Source organism: Haemorhous mexicanus, chromosome 25 (genome assembly GCF_027477595.1).
Source record: "Haemorhous mexicanus isolate bHaeMex1 chromosome 25, bHaeMex1.pri, whole genome shotgun sequence".
Taxonomy (NCBI): Eukaryota; Metazoa; Chordata; class Aves; order Passeriformes; family Fringillidae; genus Haemorhous; species Haemorhous mexicanus.
The window spans coordinates 5938022-5952959 of record NC_082365.1 but is presented as its reverse complement, the minus strand read 5'-3'; the positions used below and the strand labels follow the sequence as shown (position 1 = coordinate 5952959).

General features: G+C 46.2%; 1 protein-coding gene across 2 annotated transcripts in view; it reads right to left on the bottom strand.

Annotated features, from left to right (window-relative positions):
* Positions 1-592: 592 nt before the first annotated feature.
* The window catches only part of LZTR1 (leucine zipper like post translational regulator 1), a 35545-nt gene continuing 21199 nt past the window's right edge, over positions 593-14938 (bottom strand). For both annotated transcript variants that reach the window (XM_059868084.1, XM_059868083.1), the window contains 10 exons: positions 14090-14182; positions 13085-13180; positions 11864-12047; positions 9883-10052; positions 7893-8049; positions 6478-6604; positions 5246-5395; positions 4929-5034; positions 4160-4240; positions 593-1397 (listed from right to left, as the gene is read on the bottom strand). In XM_059868084.1, the coding sequence (XP_059724067.1) occupies positions 1281-1397; positions 4160-4240; positions 4929-5034; positions 5246-5395; positions 6478-6604; positions 7893-8049; positions 9883-10052; positions 11864-12047; positions 13085-13180; positions 14090-14182 (1281 nt within the window). In that variant the 3' untranslated portion in view covers positions 593-1280. The remainder of the gene's footprint in view (positions 1398-4159; positions 4241-4928; positions 5035-5245; positions 5396-6477; positions 6605-7892; positions 8050-9882; positions 10053-11863; positions 12048-13084; positions 13181-14089; positions 14183-14938) is intronic.

Sequence of the window (14938 nt, the reverse complement as noted above, 5' to 3'; positions counted from 1 at the left end):
GATGTGCTCCCCACTGCCCAGACTGCAATCCTCTTGGCATGTGCAGGTGTGCCAGGCTGTGGGACGCTGATGAGGAGGTCACAACTGCTGCTCCAGGAACACTTCACTGAATGAAAATCATGGCTGCACGGGTGGGAGTGTGAGGGCTGGGGGCTGCATGTCTCCTCAGGGATCCTGCACCACTCCAGCTTCAGACAAGCAGAGAGCACCCCTGCAGCTGGAACAGGACATGGTTTTGATTCACAGCTTGTCACTGTGTCCCAGGGCAGCCCTAAGGGCTCTGGGCAGGGCTGGGACAGTTCCACCACCAGACACGTTACCAACACCATCCAGCTGTGAGGAAAGGTGGGAAGCATCCAGCCCGGAGCTGGGGGCTGCAAGGGAAGGGAACAGCAGCTGCTCCTGCACGAGCTGGAAATGGCATTCTGCCTTCATTCACCTTCCTGCAAAGGCAAGCGCTCACAAAGACACTTCAATATAAAATTAGTAACAAGATGTAACACACTTATTTTTAACAATGTGACCTTCATCAAGTGCAGAACCTTTTTTTGCCTAATTTTTTTCCAGAATGAAATCCAAGTCAATCATGAAATGCCAGGAGAAGATGTTAATTCTTTATTAATAAATAGATTTAGAAAGGCTTAGCAAGACAGGATTAATGGATTTGGTGGTCAGAGAGGACTGCTGTAATCTTCCAGTCTGACCTGCTGCAGAGCACAGGTCTGGATTCCTGCAGCCCAGCAATCCAGGCAGCTGCACAGGGGCTTATCTGTTAATCCACACCATGGAGTCTCTGAAAAGTCACTACATTCTGGTCCGAGGGCCAGTCTCCCTGTGAACACCACGTGCTCTTGTTCCCAGCTTCGTTCTGACTTCCCCTTACAGCCCTCGGGCTGGGTCAGCTGAAGCTCTTTAAATAGTATTCTTTAAATATTGTGTTTCAAAGGATTAGTGACTCTTACTCATGACTGCTTGATGTTACAGTATCAAAGTAATAATGGGCTTGATTATGAACTTAGTAACTCCCCAAACCATGTGGAATTAATTCATGCCTGCAATGATTTCAAGTCTACATTTGGGTAACAAATGTAACAAAGTCCAAACGCTGCACAAAGGTACAAACCCAGCAAATCCAGAGAGCACCTCAGCTGTCCCTGCTCCTCCAGGGCTGCTGTAGTGTGCAGACACTGAGCTACTCTGTACACAACAGTAAACCAGAGCCAGCTCTAAAGTGCCAGTGTTTTTCAGGAACAAATGAGAAAGTGGTTTCCCAAGGCATGTCATATGTCTGCACTCAGCTCTGCACACTGCTTGTCTGAGATGTGGGTAGCTAAGGAATCTATGATGTCAAGGAGGAGGAGCTGACTGAGCGAGCGGAGATTTGGCAACTTGGAGACCTTCAAGGAAAACAAAACAGAAAAAACAGGAAGAAATTAAAACCCTCCCCAAATCACAGCTCATGTTATTACTCTTTTACCCTTGGCACCCCATAGCAAGTCCAGCTGGGCACAGACAGTGCAAGAGATCTCAGCTGTGGGGCTGGGCTGCAGGGAACAGACCACAGGGCTCCAGTCTGGGCTTGGACCCAAATTCAGACTGCTGGGAGTGGGGAGCAGCAGGAATCTGCCCCCAGAGCTGCCCCTGTGGGTACTGACAGCCCCACTGCTACAAGACACTGACTGAACACTCTCCTAAGAGCTGTGCTGACCAGCCTGAGCTGAGATCTGTGGTTTTGCACTGAAAATGTGACTCAGGGCCTGATCCCTTTGCTACTGTGCTCCTGAGGAAAAGCTCTTCTCAGAATCCATGCTGGTTCTGCTGGCATTCTTCCTGCAGTCAAAGCAGGTCACTGGAGCACTTGCCAACAAAAACCTCCACCACATCAGATGGATGAGAATCTACACTAAACTTTATGCTTTTGGACTGTTCAGAAGCTCAACTGTTTGCAAAAAGGAGCTCTACACATTCCTTCCTTCTCCTCACCCTCATGGTAAGGAGGCAGTAATCCCTCTGCCTAGAGGCACTAACACACAGCCAGCCTCCAGGCAGACTGTGCCCAAGCAATCACTCACCCTCCTGACCTGAACTGACATTATCACCCTGCTCTAGGGAGCTGCACTGGGATAAAGAATAGAGATGTCCTGAGCAACCTTTGAAGACCAGGAGGGAAATGGCTGAGGATGCTTTCAGAAGAGCTCAGGACATGCTTGTAGCAATATCCCAGTCTAAGGATCTGCCAGGACTGTGAGGGAGAGAGACCCTCCCTTAGCACTGGTGGGATCTGCCCCCACCCAAGGCACACACTGCAGAACAGATGAGGGTATCGCTGCAAACACATCACAACAGCAGGTTTATTAGGGCTTTTGCACAACACTGACACACAAGAGCCTGAAAACACATTGCCCAAAGCAGTGAACCTCTGGGAAACAGCTCTTCAGTAATGCTCCTGCTGTGGGGAAAACTCCTTAACAGTCCAAATCCAGAACAGGGTTAAGTAACTGGAAGAACAGGAGATCCCACAGAAAGGGAGCCAGCCTGCCTGAGCTCTGGCGACCCACAGGGCTTGTGTCTGAGAACAAATCCCCCTCAGAGCCCGTGGCTGGCCCAGGAGCAGAGCAGAGAGTGTCCGTGCCCAGCCACACTGAGTCACCCAGCCCAGGCCAAGAATCACACACTGAGGCCTCTCAGACCAAGGGAAAACATTGCATAATTGAGATTTCTCCGTGCACATCTGCTTGACAGTCTTCCAGCCACGTTTTGATGAATACTGTTCTACCAGTCAACAGTTTAAATATAAAACATTTCCCCACATCCTGGTGAGGAAGTACCGCTGAGGAACGCCCTCCAGCTCCCCTCGCTGCCTCCCAGTGTTGTAATGTCCATTTCCCCCTGTACATTCTGGGGACAATCACACCTCTTTGTCTTCCCATGGCCTCCACTGGGAAGTGATACTGTGATATTTTAGCCCTCAGTGGCTGCAAGGCACTGACCCCAACCCCAGGAATGTCCTGTACATGTCCTGTCCTGTCCAGTGGGACCACTCCCCACCCCTGCTGAACTGGGCTGCTCCACAGGACTCATGGGGCCAGAGAAAACAGACAGGATGAATGAAGGCAGGGGCTGCAACCTTACACTGTGAACTCTCCTCTGGGACTGATTTCTGGATGCTGGCTCCACTCTCAATGCTTTTTATGCAATTTCAGTTATTTCTGAATGTAAAATGTGCCATGCTCCAGCAACTTTGGCATTTAATGAAGAGCCTGAACACCATCCTGTCTCCTCTCCAGACACTAATGGGACATAGCAGTGCTCTTCTTCCCCAGGAGGATTGTGAGTTTAAACATACAAAGCAGAGTGAGCTACTTGAATATTAACTAGGGAATTATTATCAGTATGTGTGTAGCATCCAGAAATCCCAATTCCTATGATTTATCTACCTATTTCAGCAATGCTAATAAGCTGAGCAATGAACTGACGACATGCTGGGGAACTCTCATGGAGGGATCACATCTCATAGGAACAATCAAATGACAATATCCTTATTCTCTCAACTGAGGACAGGAGTATCAGCACATCGGGCTCTTGACCTTTCCTGCCACAAATGCATAATCCCACCAAAACAGACCCACAGAAGTTTTAAGATTGGAAAGGACCTCTAAGACCATAGAGTCCAACTGTTGAACATGGAAATCACAGAGAGCCCAGCCAGGACATAGTAATTTGTTTTAGAGCACATGACAATAAAACAAGTATGACAGAGAATACTTCAAGGGGAGTATGAGGAGCACACTGATAACTGCTAGTGAGGGAGAGATTTGTGCCTTCAATGTACAACAAACTTACCCTGCTATAAACGCACCAACCCAACGAGGGCATGGCACAAAATTAACAGCTGTAACAACTGGAAATGGAAGCAATTTTGAGTAACTTCTGCTTGGAAGGGCTTCACATTTCTAGACTAGCTTGTTCTAGAATTTAATTTACTTTGGAGTGAGAAATGTGCCTAGCAGTCCTGTCAGCGAGTGTCAGCAACATGCAGCCAGCTCTCAGCTGTCTCACATGAGGAAGAATTAAACTGATTTCTATATGAACATGTCTTTAACCAGGGCAGTGACAGAGGACAGCAGCTCTCAAAAGCCACAGAAAAGACACAACCAACCTTGGTGAACTGGTGAACGATGATATGCAGGCAGTGTCTCTTCATGTCCAGGGCCTGGGTCTTGTCAGCTGCCTCTAGAATCTAGAGCAGGAGCAAAAATGTAATTTCTTTTCTGCACAGCTAAGATGCACAAACAGTCTTGACCCAGAGCAGGTAGCTCCTCTTAGCTAGGGAACTCTCCACTTTGCATTACAAACTAAATATTTGCTGAACTTTTAAAAAATAAGCCTTGGGTTTAAAATGTATGGAGTCCTCAAGAGCTAATCAGCAGGACCTGCTTGTGCTGCAGAGGTTCAGGCTGCCTGCCTGGGAGCCAGCATTGGCCTTCTTACCACAAAATATCTTTTGTTAGCTCAAACTCCACTGCAAGATCCTGTCAGTATCACTGATAAAACAAGACTAAAGTCTGTCACCTGCACACCACATTTTGCCCTGGAACAAATGTCTGCCAAAAAGGGTTTACAGTTGAGTGCTGAGCATGTGGGCAGCTTCAAAAGACCTTTAGAAACACAGTACTGTAACGGGGAATAAGAGCTCAGGAGAAGCCAGGTGAGCAGCACCTACTGAACCCTGCAGCACAGGAACAGAAGTGACACAGTATCAGGTAAGGAACAATGCTGCTGAAGGCTGAGCTCCCACACATGTCATCACACAGGGCCACTGCCACTGGAAGGGTCTGGGCAGTCTCAGTGACCTGGCACTGGGGGTACCCACTTGACCAGCCCCCTTTTCCTCTAAGTGACTAACTGAAGTGCTTGGGGACAATTACCTGGAGCACATTCTCCACTGTGACATTCATTTCCAGGTTCTGCTTACAGTAGGCCTGGAGCCTGTTGTTGGAGAAGCCATAATAGTAAGGTGCTGCAAAGAGGTATCTGTTCATTCCATTGAGGAATAAACCAGAAAGAGAAGGTGAGAGCACTGATGGCAAACAAACCCCCGTGAGGAGTGGGAGAGCAGAGCCTGCGGGTGGTCCCCAACAGATCACCCTCCCAGGCTGCACCAGGCAACCCAAAGCAAGAAGAAAGGTGACCTGCTGGGCATGCACTCAGACACATCCTCCAATTCCTTGGAATGTAAGGATACAGGGAGTCCTCAGGAGGCATGTTCACTTCTCCATAATAGATGTATCTAAGCATGGACTCGAATGCTTGCTTGCTGGGAACCATTTCCCCTATAGAAATGTTCACTTGCCCATCTTCTGGCATGAATGAACGAAACATGGCTTCAAAGTAACTGCAAAGGGAAATAAAACTGATATAGCACATTCTGCAGACAGATGGTTTAACCCAGTATTGTTGAAAGCCTGCTATTCAGAACTGTTCCAAAGCAACAAATTCAAGTGACAACCTGGGCAGAAACACTGCTCATTTATTTTTTCATGTATGTCTGCCAGTGAAACTCCAAATATAATCCCCCTAATTACCATCAGAACTACCTGAAATTTGTCTGTTTCTTGAAAACTAGGACACATGGTGCTCTGATTTTTTTCTCTAATTTGCATAAGACCCAGCAGAGAGCTTAAAGCATTATGAATTTCCTTGGTATCTACAGGCTGCCAATCATCAGGACTGTTTTAAGAGCTGTGAAATGCTTCTGGTAAAATACCACACTAACTAATACTGAATATTGTTAGGGCTTTTTCTGGGAAAAAATTGTGACGGTATTTGAAATAGAAATTTGACGTGAACATTTAATGTTTGGTGGAACATAAGGTGCAGGTCCACAGAACACACAAGTGCAGGACAAATCCACTTCACCCATGCCCTGAGGAGGGAGAACAGTCCCACCATCAGCAGGGTGGACTCCTTTCTCTGCATAAAGCATAAGAACATTCTAGTCTCTGTCATGCACCATTTTTTGTTATGTTTATTCATAACCAGTCTTAAATATCAGAAAGTGAGAAAGAAATTCAAGTTTCACATGATAAAATACAAATTGTTCACTGTCAGAAGGCTCCTTCTGACCTCAGTGGACATCTGTTGCTTTCCACTTCACTGAAACCACCTTGTGTTTTCCACCCCTTTTCCCTTCCTGTGATTTTACAGATGCTTTGTCTTGCAGTGCAGCTTCTCACACACCCTCTATAGAATCTCTGCAGTTCTAATTTCTTCCTATCTTTCCATGCTGGGTATCAAATGGAAAAAAAAAAAAATTAATCACTGCCGCTTAAAGGCTTATTACACTCTTTGAGCAAAGCTGCATCTTAACACTTCATGCAGATTTAAGTTCCTCCCTGTCTTCTGAACCAAGCCAGCCGAGCACAGGCTTCCCAGCCCTGCACTGTCCTTCACACACACCCTTGGTGTAGGGCTCACCTGGAGCGAGCTGCCAGGATGGCTTTGTGGGCTGGCCGTGGGTGCCCGTCCAGGAGCAGGATGATATCACAGAATTCAGTCCCAGCTCCTTCCAGGTAAGCCTTCATGTCCTGAATTAAAGATGTTCCTGAAATTAAACATAATGAAATAAAGATATGATAGTTCCAGGTGACCAGGTACTATCCAACTAACACATGGCCAAGCCAGAGCCCCAGCTCCTCTTTTCTTTGGGATTCTCACGGTGAATTTGAGTCAAGTCCTTTCTCATAATCTTGGAGCAAAATGAGCTTCATCCTTCCCCACCACAGCTGATTCCCTACTGCCCCTCCCAGAAGCAAACCTGTCAGCTCTGCTTTCTGCCACTGACAGACTCCAGCTGTGGCCACACTGACAGGTGCTCTCTACAGATATGAAAGCTGATTTTTCCCCTCCCTTTGCACTATTTCCAACCATAAGGAATACAAAATTTCGTATCTTAATGAAAAATCTTTCCCACATCAGCAACAAAGGCTTCTTTTATCCAAAATTGTAATCAGCCTTTGTAAATACACAATTGAGAAACAGAGCACATCCTAGTCTGCTCCAAACTCACTCATATTTTCAAAGTCCATCTTTCAGTTTTTAATGTTTGGGTCTCTCACACCATTCTAGCTCTGGATACAGAACCGGCTGTGCCGCCTTCCCAGCCAGTGCACCTCACCCCCCTGGGACAAATGCCAGTCAAAGCCTTTCTAGTTGACCTTCCAGGACAAGCTTCCTTCTCTTTCTCTTCAGTTCCCAATTATTTTTGTGCAGCACTCCACACCAACACTGCCAATACCTCTGAACTTTGTGGCCTTAGAAAATTTCATTATTACATTCCTTGTGTTGTGTGTCAGGATGTTAAAATGTTGAGTAAGACTAGTCCTAAATCATTTCCTGATGAATTTCACAGTAAAGCTGTAAATCACATCTTTCTCTCCTCCTCCCCATCTCCTGTTCCTTTCACACAGGCACACAGAGCAGTGCCTCATTCACAAGATCCTCATCCTTCCTCCTGCTCCTCCTTGGTGAACACCTTCAAGCAGCCTGTTTCCCTGCTTAGCTTTGTCACCCTTCAGCCACTTACAGTGACTGTCCCCTGCCTTTTTTTTGGATCATTCTTTACACCCTTCTGCTCCTTCTCTCGTGTCTCTGAACAGGATCAGGATGGTTTATTGCAAGAACATGATCCCCTGTACATTGCTGGGACATTGTTCTGATTGAACCTCACTGGGAACAGAACTGCTGTGCTCTCAGGAGAGAGCCTGAGCAGTTATCCCTACTGGGAACTGCTGGGCTGCAGGGGGCTGCTTCCCACACCCCTCCCCAGGCTGAACAAGCCATTAGCAAAGCCAAAGCAGCAGCTGGAATGACTCCATAAAGCAGGGAGGTACCGATGTCGAGCGGCTGGTCAGAGTGGGTGCGGACAGGAGGCTGCTGCTTTCTCCGGACAATCTCCACAATGAGGGATGAAGAAAGATGCTCAAACTCCTTCATCATTATGACTTGATTAAAATGGGATTCCTTCACCACAAAGTTCAGGCAATGTTCCTTAAAAATACACCAATATTAATTAAGAAATCGATGGTTTATTGTTTGATGTAATCTCAGAGCATCCCATAAATCTTATATGTTGCATTTGCCATCAACCATCTTTTCCTTTGAACCTCCACAGGGATCCTGCAGCTGGAACTATCCAACAGTGATATCCTCATCCTTCCTAGAAGACCTTTTAGGCTCCTCCTTGAACAGAAATTTCAGGACAATTCTAAGCATCTAGAAAAATTTGACTAGAAATATTAACAAGGAAGAGATTAACTGCCCATTGAGCTGCTCCAAAGCTTTCTAAAACAGGGATCTCAGGAGATACTGAGGCATTTCCTCTCCCAAATCCAGTTCACGGAAATAATGAAGATTGGTTGCTACTTCATAATAACTTTTAACATAATTAGACGCCAAAAGTTAATTAAAAGGGTGAAAAGATCTTAACTCTTGACACTCTCCATCAAGGGTCCAAAGAGCTTAGAGGATTCCTTGTGTGGGTTTTGCCTGAATCTTTTCCATAAAAGCAGCAAAGAGTTCAAGAGCTCCAGAAGGCTCTTGTGTAATAAACTTCTTACAAATATCAATGTGGTGAAAAGGTGATAAATGAACCAGACCTAATGCTAAACAGTTAGAGAAAAAAAAGGGCACTTTATTTCCCAGTATGAACCAAGGCTTCCCCTTATTCCACTTTTATAAGCAATAAATATACACCAGCTCACCATAAGGTGGGTACAAGTTCACCCAAAGAATCATTACTACTGTCTGTTTCTGGCAGTCTATTCCATCTGGGATCCAAAGGTATCTGTCGGGACTCACCTGTGAAACATTTTAAGTCATGACTGGGATTCCAGAAAGGACAGCTTTCTACAGAGGACCCACCAATGAGAACTAATGAGCACCTGAGCAGACAGGATACCAGCTCAGGGTGATCCTGCCTGACTGGAGCCATGTGCAAGAGCTTCTGTCACACCAGAGGTGGCCAGGGCAGGTGGGGGCACCAGATCCACCAATGAGCTTCTGGGCAGCTGATGGCACCATGATGCCATGCACCAAAGGCTGTGTCAGCACTTACACACTTGCTGCTGGCCCTGCTGCTTCCTCCTGGTGGCATTTCCTCTCCCAAATCCAGTGCACACACAGTGCCTGAGGAAGGGCTGGTGCACACTGCTTTCTGCAGCTTCTCTGTGCTTGCAGCCACCAGCAATACAGTCACTGGTGTGCACAGGCTGAACATCCTCAGAAAGCACTGCATAGTCCTGCTGTGGCTCTGGGACTGGGGCAGGAGTTGCTTCTCTGCAGATTCAGCAGAACTGGCTCTGGGCACTGCCCTGGGATCAGCACAGCCAGCACCTCTTGGGCTGCAGCCAGGGGTCAACTCTACCCTGACTGACACCCAACACCCAAAAGCCTCTCACCCACCACACAGACAGAGAACCACTGGCACATTTTGTTTTTCAGCGCAAAGGCCTGAGAACAGAGTATAGTTTTTCTGTCTAGAAAATGAAAGAACCTATCTGCAGTGTCAGTATATATAACACAGCAAGACCAGGAAATGCACTGGTTCCATCTTGCTGCAGCAAGAGTGAACTGATGAAGCGCCAAAGTCACTTTGCCCTTGACATTCTACAAAGCAGATATGCAAAAATATTGAGCATGTATTGGAAAAGCCTACATAATATCACAAGCCACTGTAGGACAAGCCATGCTAAATATACTCAAGCAACTGTAATTAAAGGAATGATGAATTTGCAAAAGCTGATACCTTTGGCCAAATGCTAATTACATAATTCTCTTTTTTAAAATTTCTTATCAGTTACTTTGTATACAGAATGTGATTACCTTTAGCTGATCCAGCTGAAGCTTGTTAGCATTCTCACACACAATGAGCACATTCTGCAGATCTACAGATGCTTCGATATACTGAAGGCAGAGCTGTTCCAGCCGAGAGAGCTTGAAGTTTAAGGCCAGCTTGTACACATCCATAATGAGTAACACATCCTGCACATGACCTGAAATTGCAAGAGGGAGAACTGCTGGAGAGCTCACAGAACAAAGAGAAGAACCCTTCTGAAATTATTTTTTATATCAACTGCAGCAATTGGAATAGTAGAAGAGGCAGTGGCTGGAGTATTTTTATAGAGAAAAGAATTCCATTCCTGGTTAGATAAAATCTGAATCAATACTAGAAGAGGAGGTTCAAATTTGAAGCATGCAAAAGACAAAGATTTTTTCATAGTCTGGATCACAATTTTTCTAAACCTTCCAAAGAAAGTGAAGTGATTCTCTAAAATCCCTGACAAGGCCCAGAGCTTCCAGCCCAATGACTCACAGTGCCCAGCTGCCAACAGCCCTGCCAGAGTCCTTGGGTTTTACACAGTATTAACAATCAGCTCCCTGATTCTGACAGACCCTGATGTAGGTACTCTGTGCTTTAACTCCATGCTTCAGCCTGCACAGACCTGGTCTACAGGGGCTATAGTGAGAGACGGCAGAGGAGACCCTTGTAGGCCACTGCAATGGGGCTACTGGGACACCAACTCAAGGAATAATCCCTCATGGTCTTTGCTTTCCTCACAGGAGACCTCTGCCATCTGCTCTAACTACTTTTTAATAGAGAAAAGCCCACTCACATGTCACGTGCCTCCTCTGTGTCTAACTGGAAAATCCCATTTGATGAGCATGCCCAAATCCATTAGCTCAGCCTCTGGATGGCTCCCCAGGGTGCTGCTCTCTGAGCTGAGAGGAGCTACTAGGAATACAAATGGGCAGGGTAGGGCCCATGGAGGATCCCAGCAGAAGGGGGAGCACCAGAGAGAACCCCTCATGGGCTGGGGAAGAGGGGCAGGCTGTCTGAGAAGCCTGTAACAATGGGAAGAGCTCAGGGGTCCAAGCCTTCCCTTGGCCTGAGCCTGTCCCACGGTGAGGGTACTGAAGATCAGTGAACGGCTGGGAGCAGGATTTGGCAATGTCAGCAGAATGCAGGGAGCAGTTCCCTCACCCCCACCCAGTGGGACCATTCTCAGACAGGCCTCCTCACAGGGAGAGCCTTGGCACAAATGGACACGTATCACTTTTTTCCTGCAGAAAGCAAAGCTCTTGGAGTGAAGCTGAAGCAAAATTCAGTGCTAGGACAGCTGTACCTCACTGTACTTCACCAGGCCCCATGGCTGCAGCTTCCCCAGCCCCAGTAGCTGGAGTTCCTCACTGTATCCAGCAGCACCCAGCCTCCCTCCCATTGCCCCACAGCCCTCACCACTCACACAGCCAGGAGCTGGATTCCCTGGGTGGAAGCTGCGAGACCTCTGGCTGTTACATCCCCACCCACAAGTGTTTTTAACTCAGAGAACTTCAATGAATGCACCAAAAGGATTTTTCCTTTCTTGAGGCATTCCTGCAGATTGGATTTTTAACAGGTGATAAATACTGGCTTGCACACCTCTCTGTGTGGGCTCAAAATGGATCAAAACAATATCAGAAAGAGGAAATAAGCCAAGCCAGGATAAGACACATGGTCCTTCCAAGCAGGATGCTGTGATGTTCAAAATACCACAATATTTTTGTTTGTTTGGGGCTTTTTACACCTTTTGGAATGATCAAGAACCTGTTCTTCCTTGATATTTGAAAAGAATTAGGGAAATTAGGGGGGAAAAAAGCATAGTTAGTACTCTCTGATAAAAATCTGCTTTTTGTTTAATCTCAGGTTAGTAATGAAGTGCTCAGCACAGGACTGACACCTGCAAATGCTGGATCCTGCTGTTTCTGAACACGTTTGCCCCCCTCCCCTCCCTAGTGCCAGTGTCAGTTCAGCCTGCTGCCCTACCTTTGCGGGGATACTTTATCTTATCTGTGTACAGGAACTGCATGAGCACCTCAAAGGGCTGCGCCTCGGCCTCTCGGATGGGCACTTCCAGCAGTGGCTGCAGTCGGCACAGCTTGACATTGCCACCAATCCCATCTTTCTGGCATGTGGTGTGTCCCTCCTCTTCAATGTCTTGCTTAGATTTCTAATGAAACAGAAAAAACACCCAAACATGGCACAAGCCTGTGCCAGTTCACACAAGTAACCACCAAACCAGAAGATCCTTCTCCTTACTCCACATTCTTCAAGACTTGGGATCACTTTAGCTTCAGGATTATCCTGAAGATAACAAGGAATTCATGTCTTAGACTTACTGTTCCATATCCTGGGACACATATGGATAAGAACACAAGTAAGCTCCTGGATACAGGTCAGAAGCAGGACATCAGAGCAAGGGAGGAATGAACTGCACTGAACTCACATTTCTACCCACAGCAAGGACAGCTGCACTCTATGAAGGAGGGACAGGTGGGAGTAGATTCCACAAACCCTGCCTTGCAAAGGCAGAGCACAAATTGCTGCACAGAAGTATTTTAAAGCACTCTGTTACTTCAAGTTTCACTTTGACAGCCTTTTCCCACAGCCTTTCCAGTGGCAAAACAATTAACTGGGGGGCAGTGAGGCATCTGCATCTTACTGTAGATTGTGTGCTACTACCTCCCCAAAAGCCATTAAATGTTTGCTGCTGAAAAGATGGGAGTAGTCAAAATTAACAGACAATGATTAGAAGGTACCAGACTTTCACCTCTGGAAAAAGTGAAAAAATACAAAGGTTAAGGGAACAGAGGCAGCATTGTCTTTCTTCCCTCTAATCTGATTTTGTGGGCCATCCCCATGACACAGCTCTTACCACCCCCACAGAGAAGAGTGTACACATCTCTCTGGGGCATTCCACAAGATTAGACCTTAGACAGCTACAAGAGCTTCCAAGAACCACACTGTCAAATCCAGATAACTGGATTAACTCTGGCTCCTCCATGTTACACTCCTGATACACATCCAGTAGCCTTAGTTAATACTAATGATCTTTACTTTACTTGCTCAAGACCACCTTAGCATCAGACACTGCTCCTGTCCTCCAGCTGTCTCAACAGATATTACTTTTCTCCTGACAACCTTATTCCCAAACCTGGGCAGAACAAGCCTTACCTTGCTACAAGGCTACTTTTCCAAAAGACTCACCTGTTTCACCCTCTCCCTGGCCTGCATGATTTTCTTTTTCAGCCATTTGCAGCGAGCAGTGACGATCGCAGTGTGCCCTCGGACTCGCTCCTCCTTCTGCCAAATGCAAAGGCAGAAATCACATCCAGCTTCTATCCCCAAATCACATGGTCATGGCAGATGGCAGAAGTCACAGAAACCCGGGCTGAACCCCATGTTATGATACATTTCAAGTTAAAGGCAGCCTTACATCTGCTCTGCACATACAGATGAAATTCAACACCTATTTCCCCAAAGGCTAATGGCAAACACCATTTGGGAAAGAGCCTGTGTCACATTCACTGAGTAAAAGCTGCTGTGTCAGATATAGTGCTTTTTATTCTTGCATCTGATTTTCTGTTTAATTTTTCCTTTTCAAAATAACACAATGGTTTTTGCTATTGTTTGCCATAATTTATTTCACCTGTTGTTGAGGATCTGTTCTCTGAGCTCTGCAAAGCTTTTTCTGACTTTTCATTTTTGCAAAAAGAATGCAGGTAAATTCAAATTTCTCATGTTTATAGTCAGAAAACCTGTTCTCTGTTAAATGTTTTAACTGTTTGCATTACTAGAGAACCATTCCCCTCTACTGCTTTTTCTCATTCTATTTTATTTCAGTAATTAAAAACAGCTCTTGAAATTATAATGGGTTTGCAAAACACTGACCTGCCTTCCTAGGAGGCAACTGGGACCTGGGAGTAGAGAGGTCATTAGTAAATCTTCATATTGCAACTCTTTATAAGATGCTTCGATAAATTCAGGTTAAGTCAGTGACCCACAGATCTTCTCTGTTTAAAAGTTTCCTCTCCATTGCAGCTTTAAAAATTTATCTGGATCAGTGAAACTTACTAAACCAGGCAGACAGTTCACCAGTGATTAATTCCCAGGGTTTCTGGCAAAACCACTGCACAATTTACTTTTTCCCAGCAAACACACCACACACACAGTAACACCCCCATTGGCACCTCTCCAATAAATTCTACTCACCTCTCCCAAAACAAACTCCAAGTCACTGAACTGTCTGTTTTCCCACAGCCTTCCATAGTCTTCATGGAGAGTGCATTTAGGGTAACAAGAAAACTAAAAAAATAAAACCCCACAGGAGACAGAATTAATTTCAGTGGCTATATAAACTTCAAATCTCACATCACTGAAGCAGAAGAGCTGAGGTCAGATCCCCTCAGGGTCTGCAGCTTCCTCACAAGGGGCAATGGAGGGACAGCTTCAATCTCTGCTCAATGTGAGCAGGGACAGGTCACAAGAAAGGGCTGGAGCTGTGTCAGGGGAGATTTAGGCTGGGTATCAGGAAAGGTTCTTTCCCCAGAGGGTGCTGGGCACTGCCCAGGCTCCCCAAGGAATGGGCACGGCCCCAAGGCTGCCAGAACTCCAGGAGGGTTTGGGCAGCGCTGCCAGGGATGCCCAGGGTGGGATTGTTGGGGTGTCTGTGCAGGGCAAGGGCTGGACTGGACGGTCCTTGTGGGTCCTTCCAGCCCAAGATATTCCTGATTCTGTGATTCTATAATCAAAAGTGCCAAGGTTACATTTACTATCTCTGGATTTTGTTTTTAACTCAGCCTCAGTGTAGCACATAAAGTAGAATGTCACAAGCAAACCAAACACACGCAGGGTGTGTGTTAAGGACCCCATGGTGAGATTAAGGACAGATAACACAGTGTAACACAGAAGAATTGTGTCTCATCACAACTTCCAGATATGAGGATTCGGAGGCTGGGAGTCCACCTACTCTCAGGACTTGTCTGAGGGTATAAAAATAAACTTGAATGTATGTGGTATTTAATCTAGTGTGAGTATCCTGAATTTAAAAGTTTTAATTCC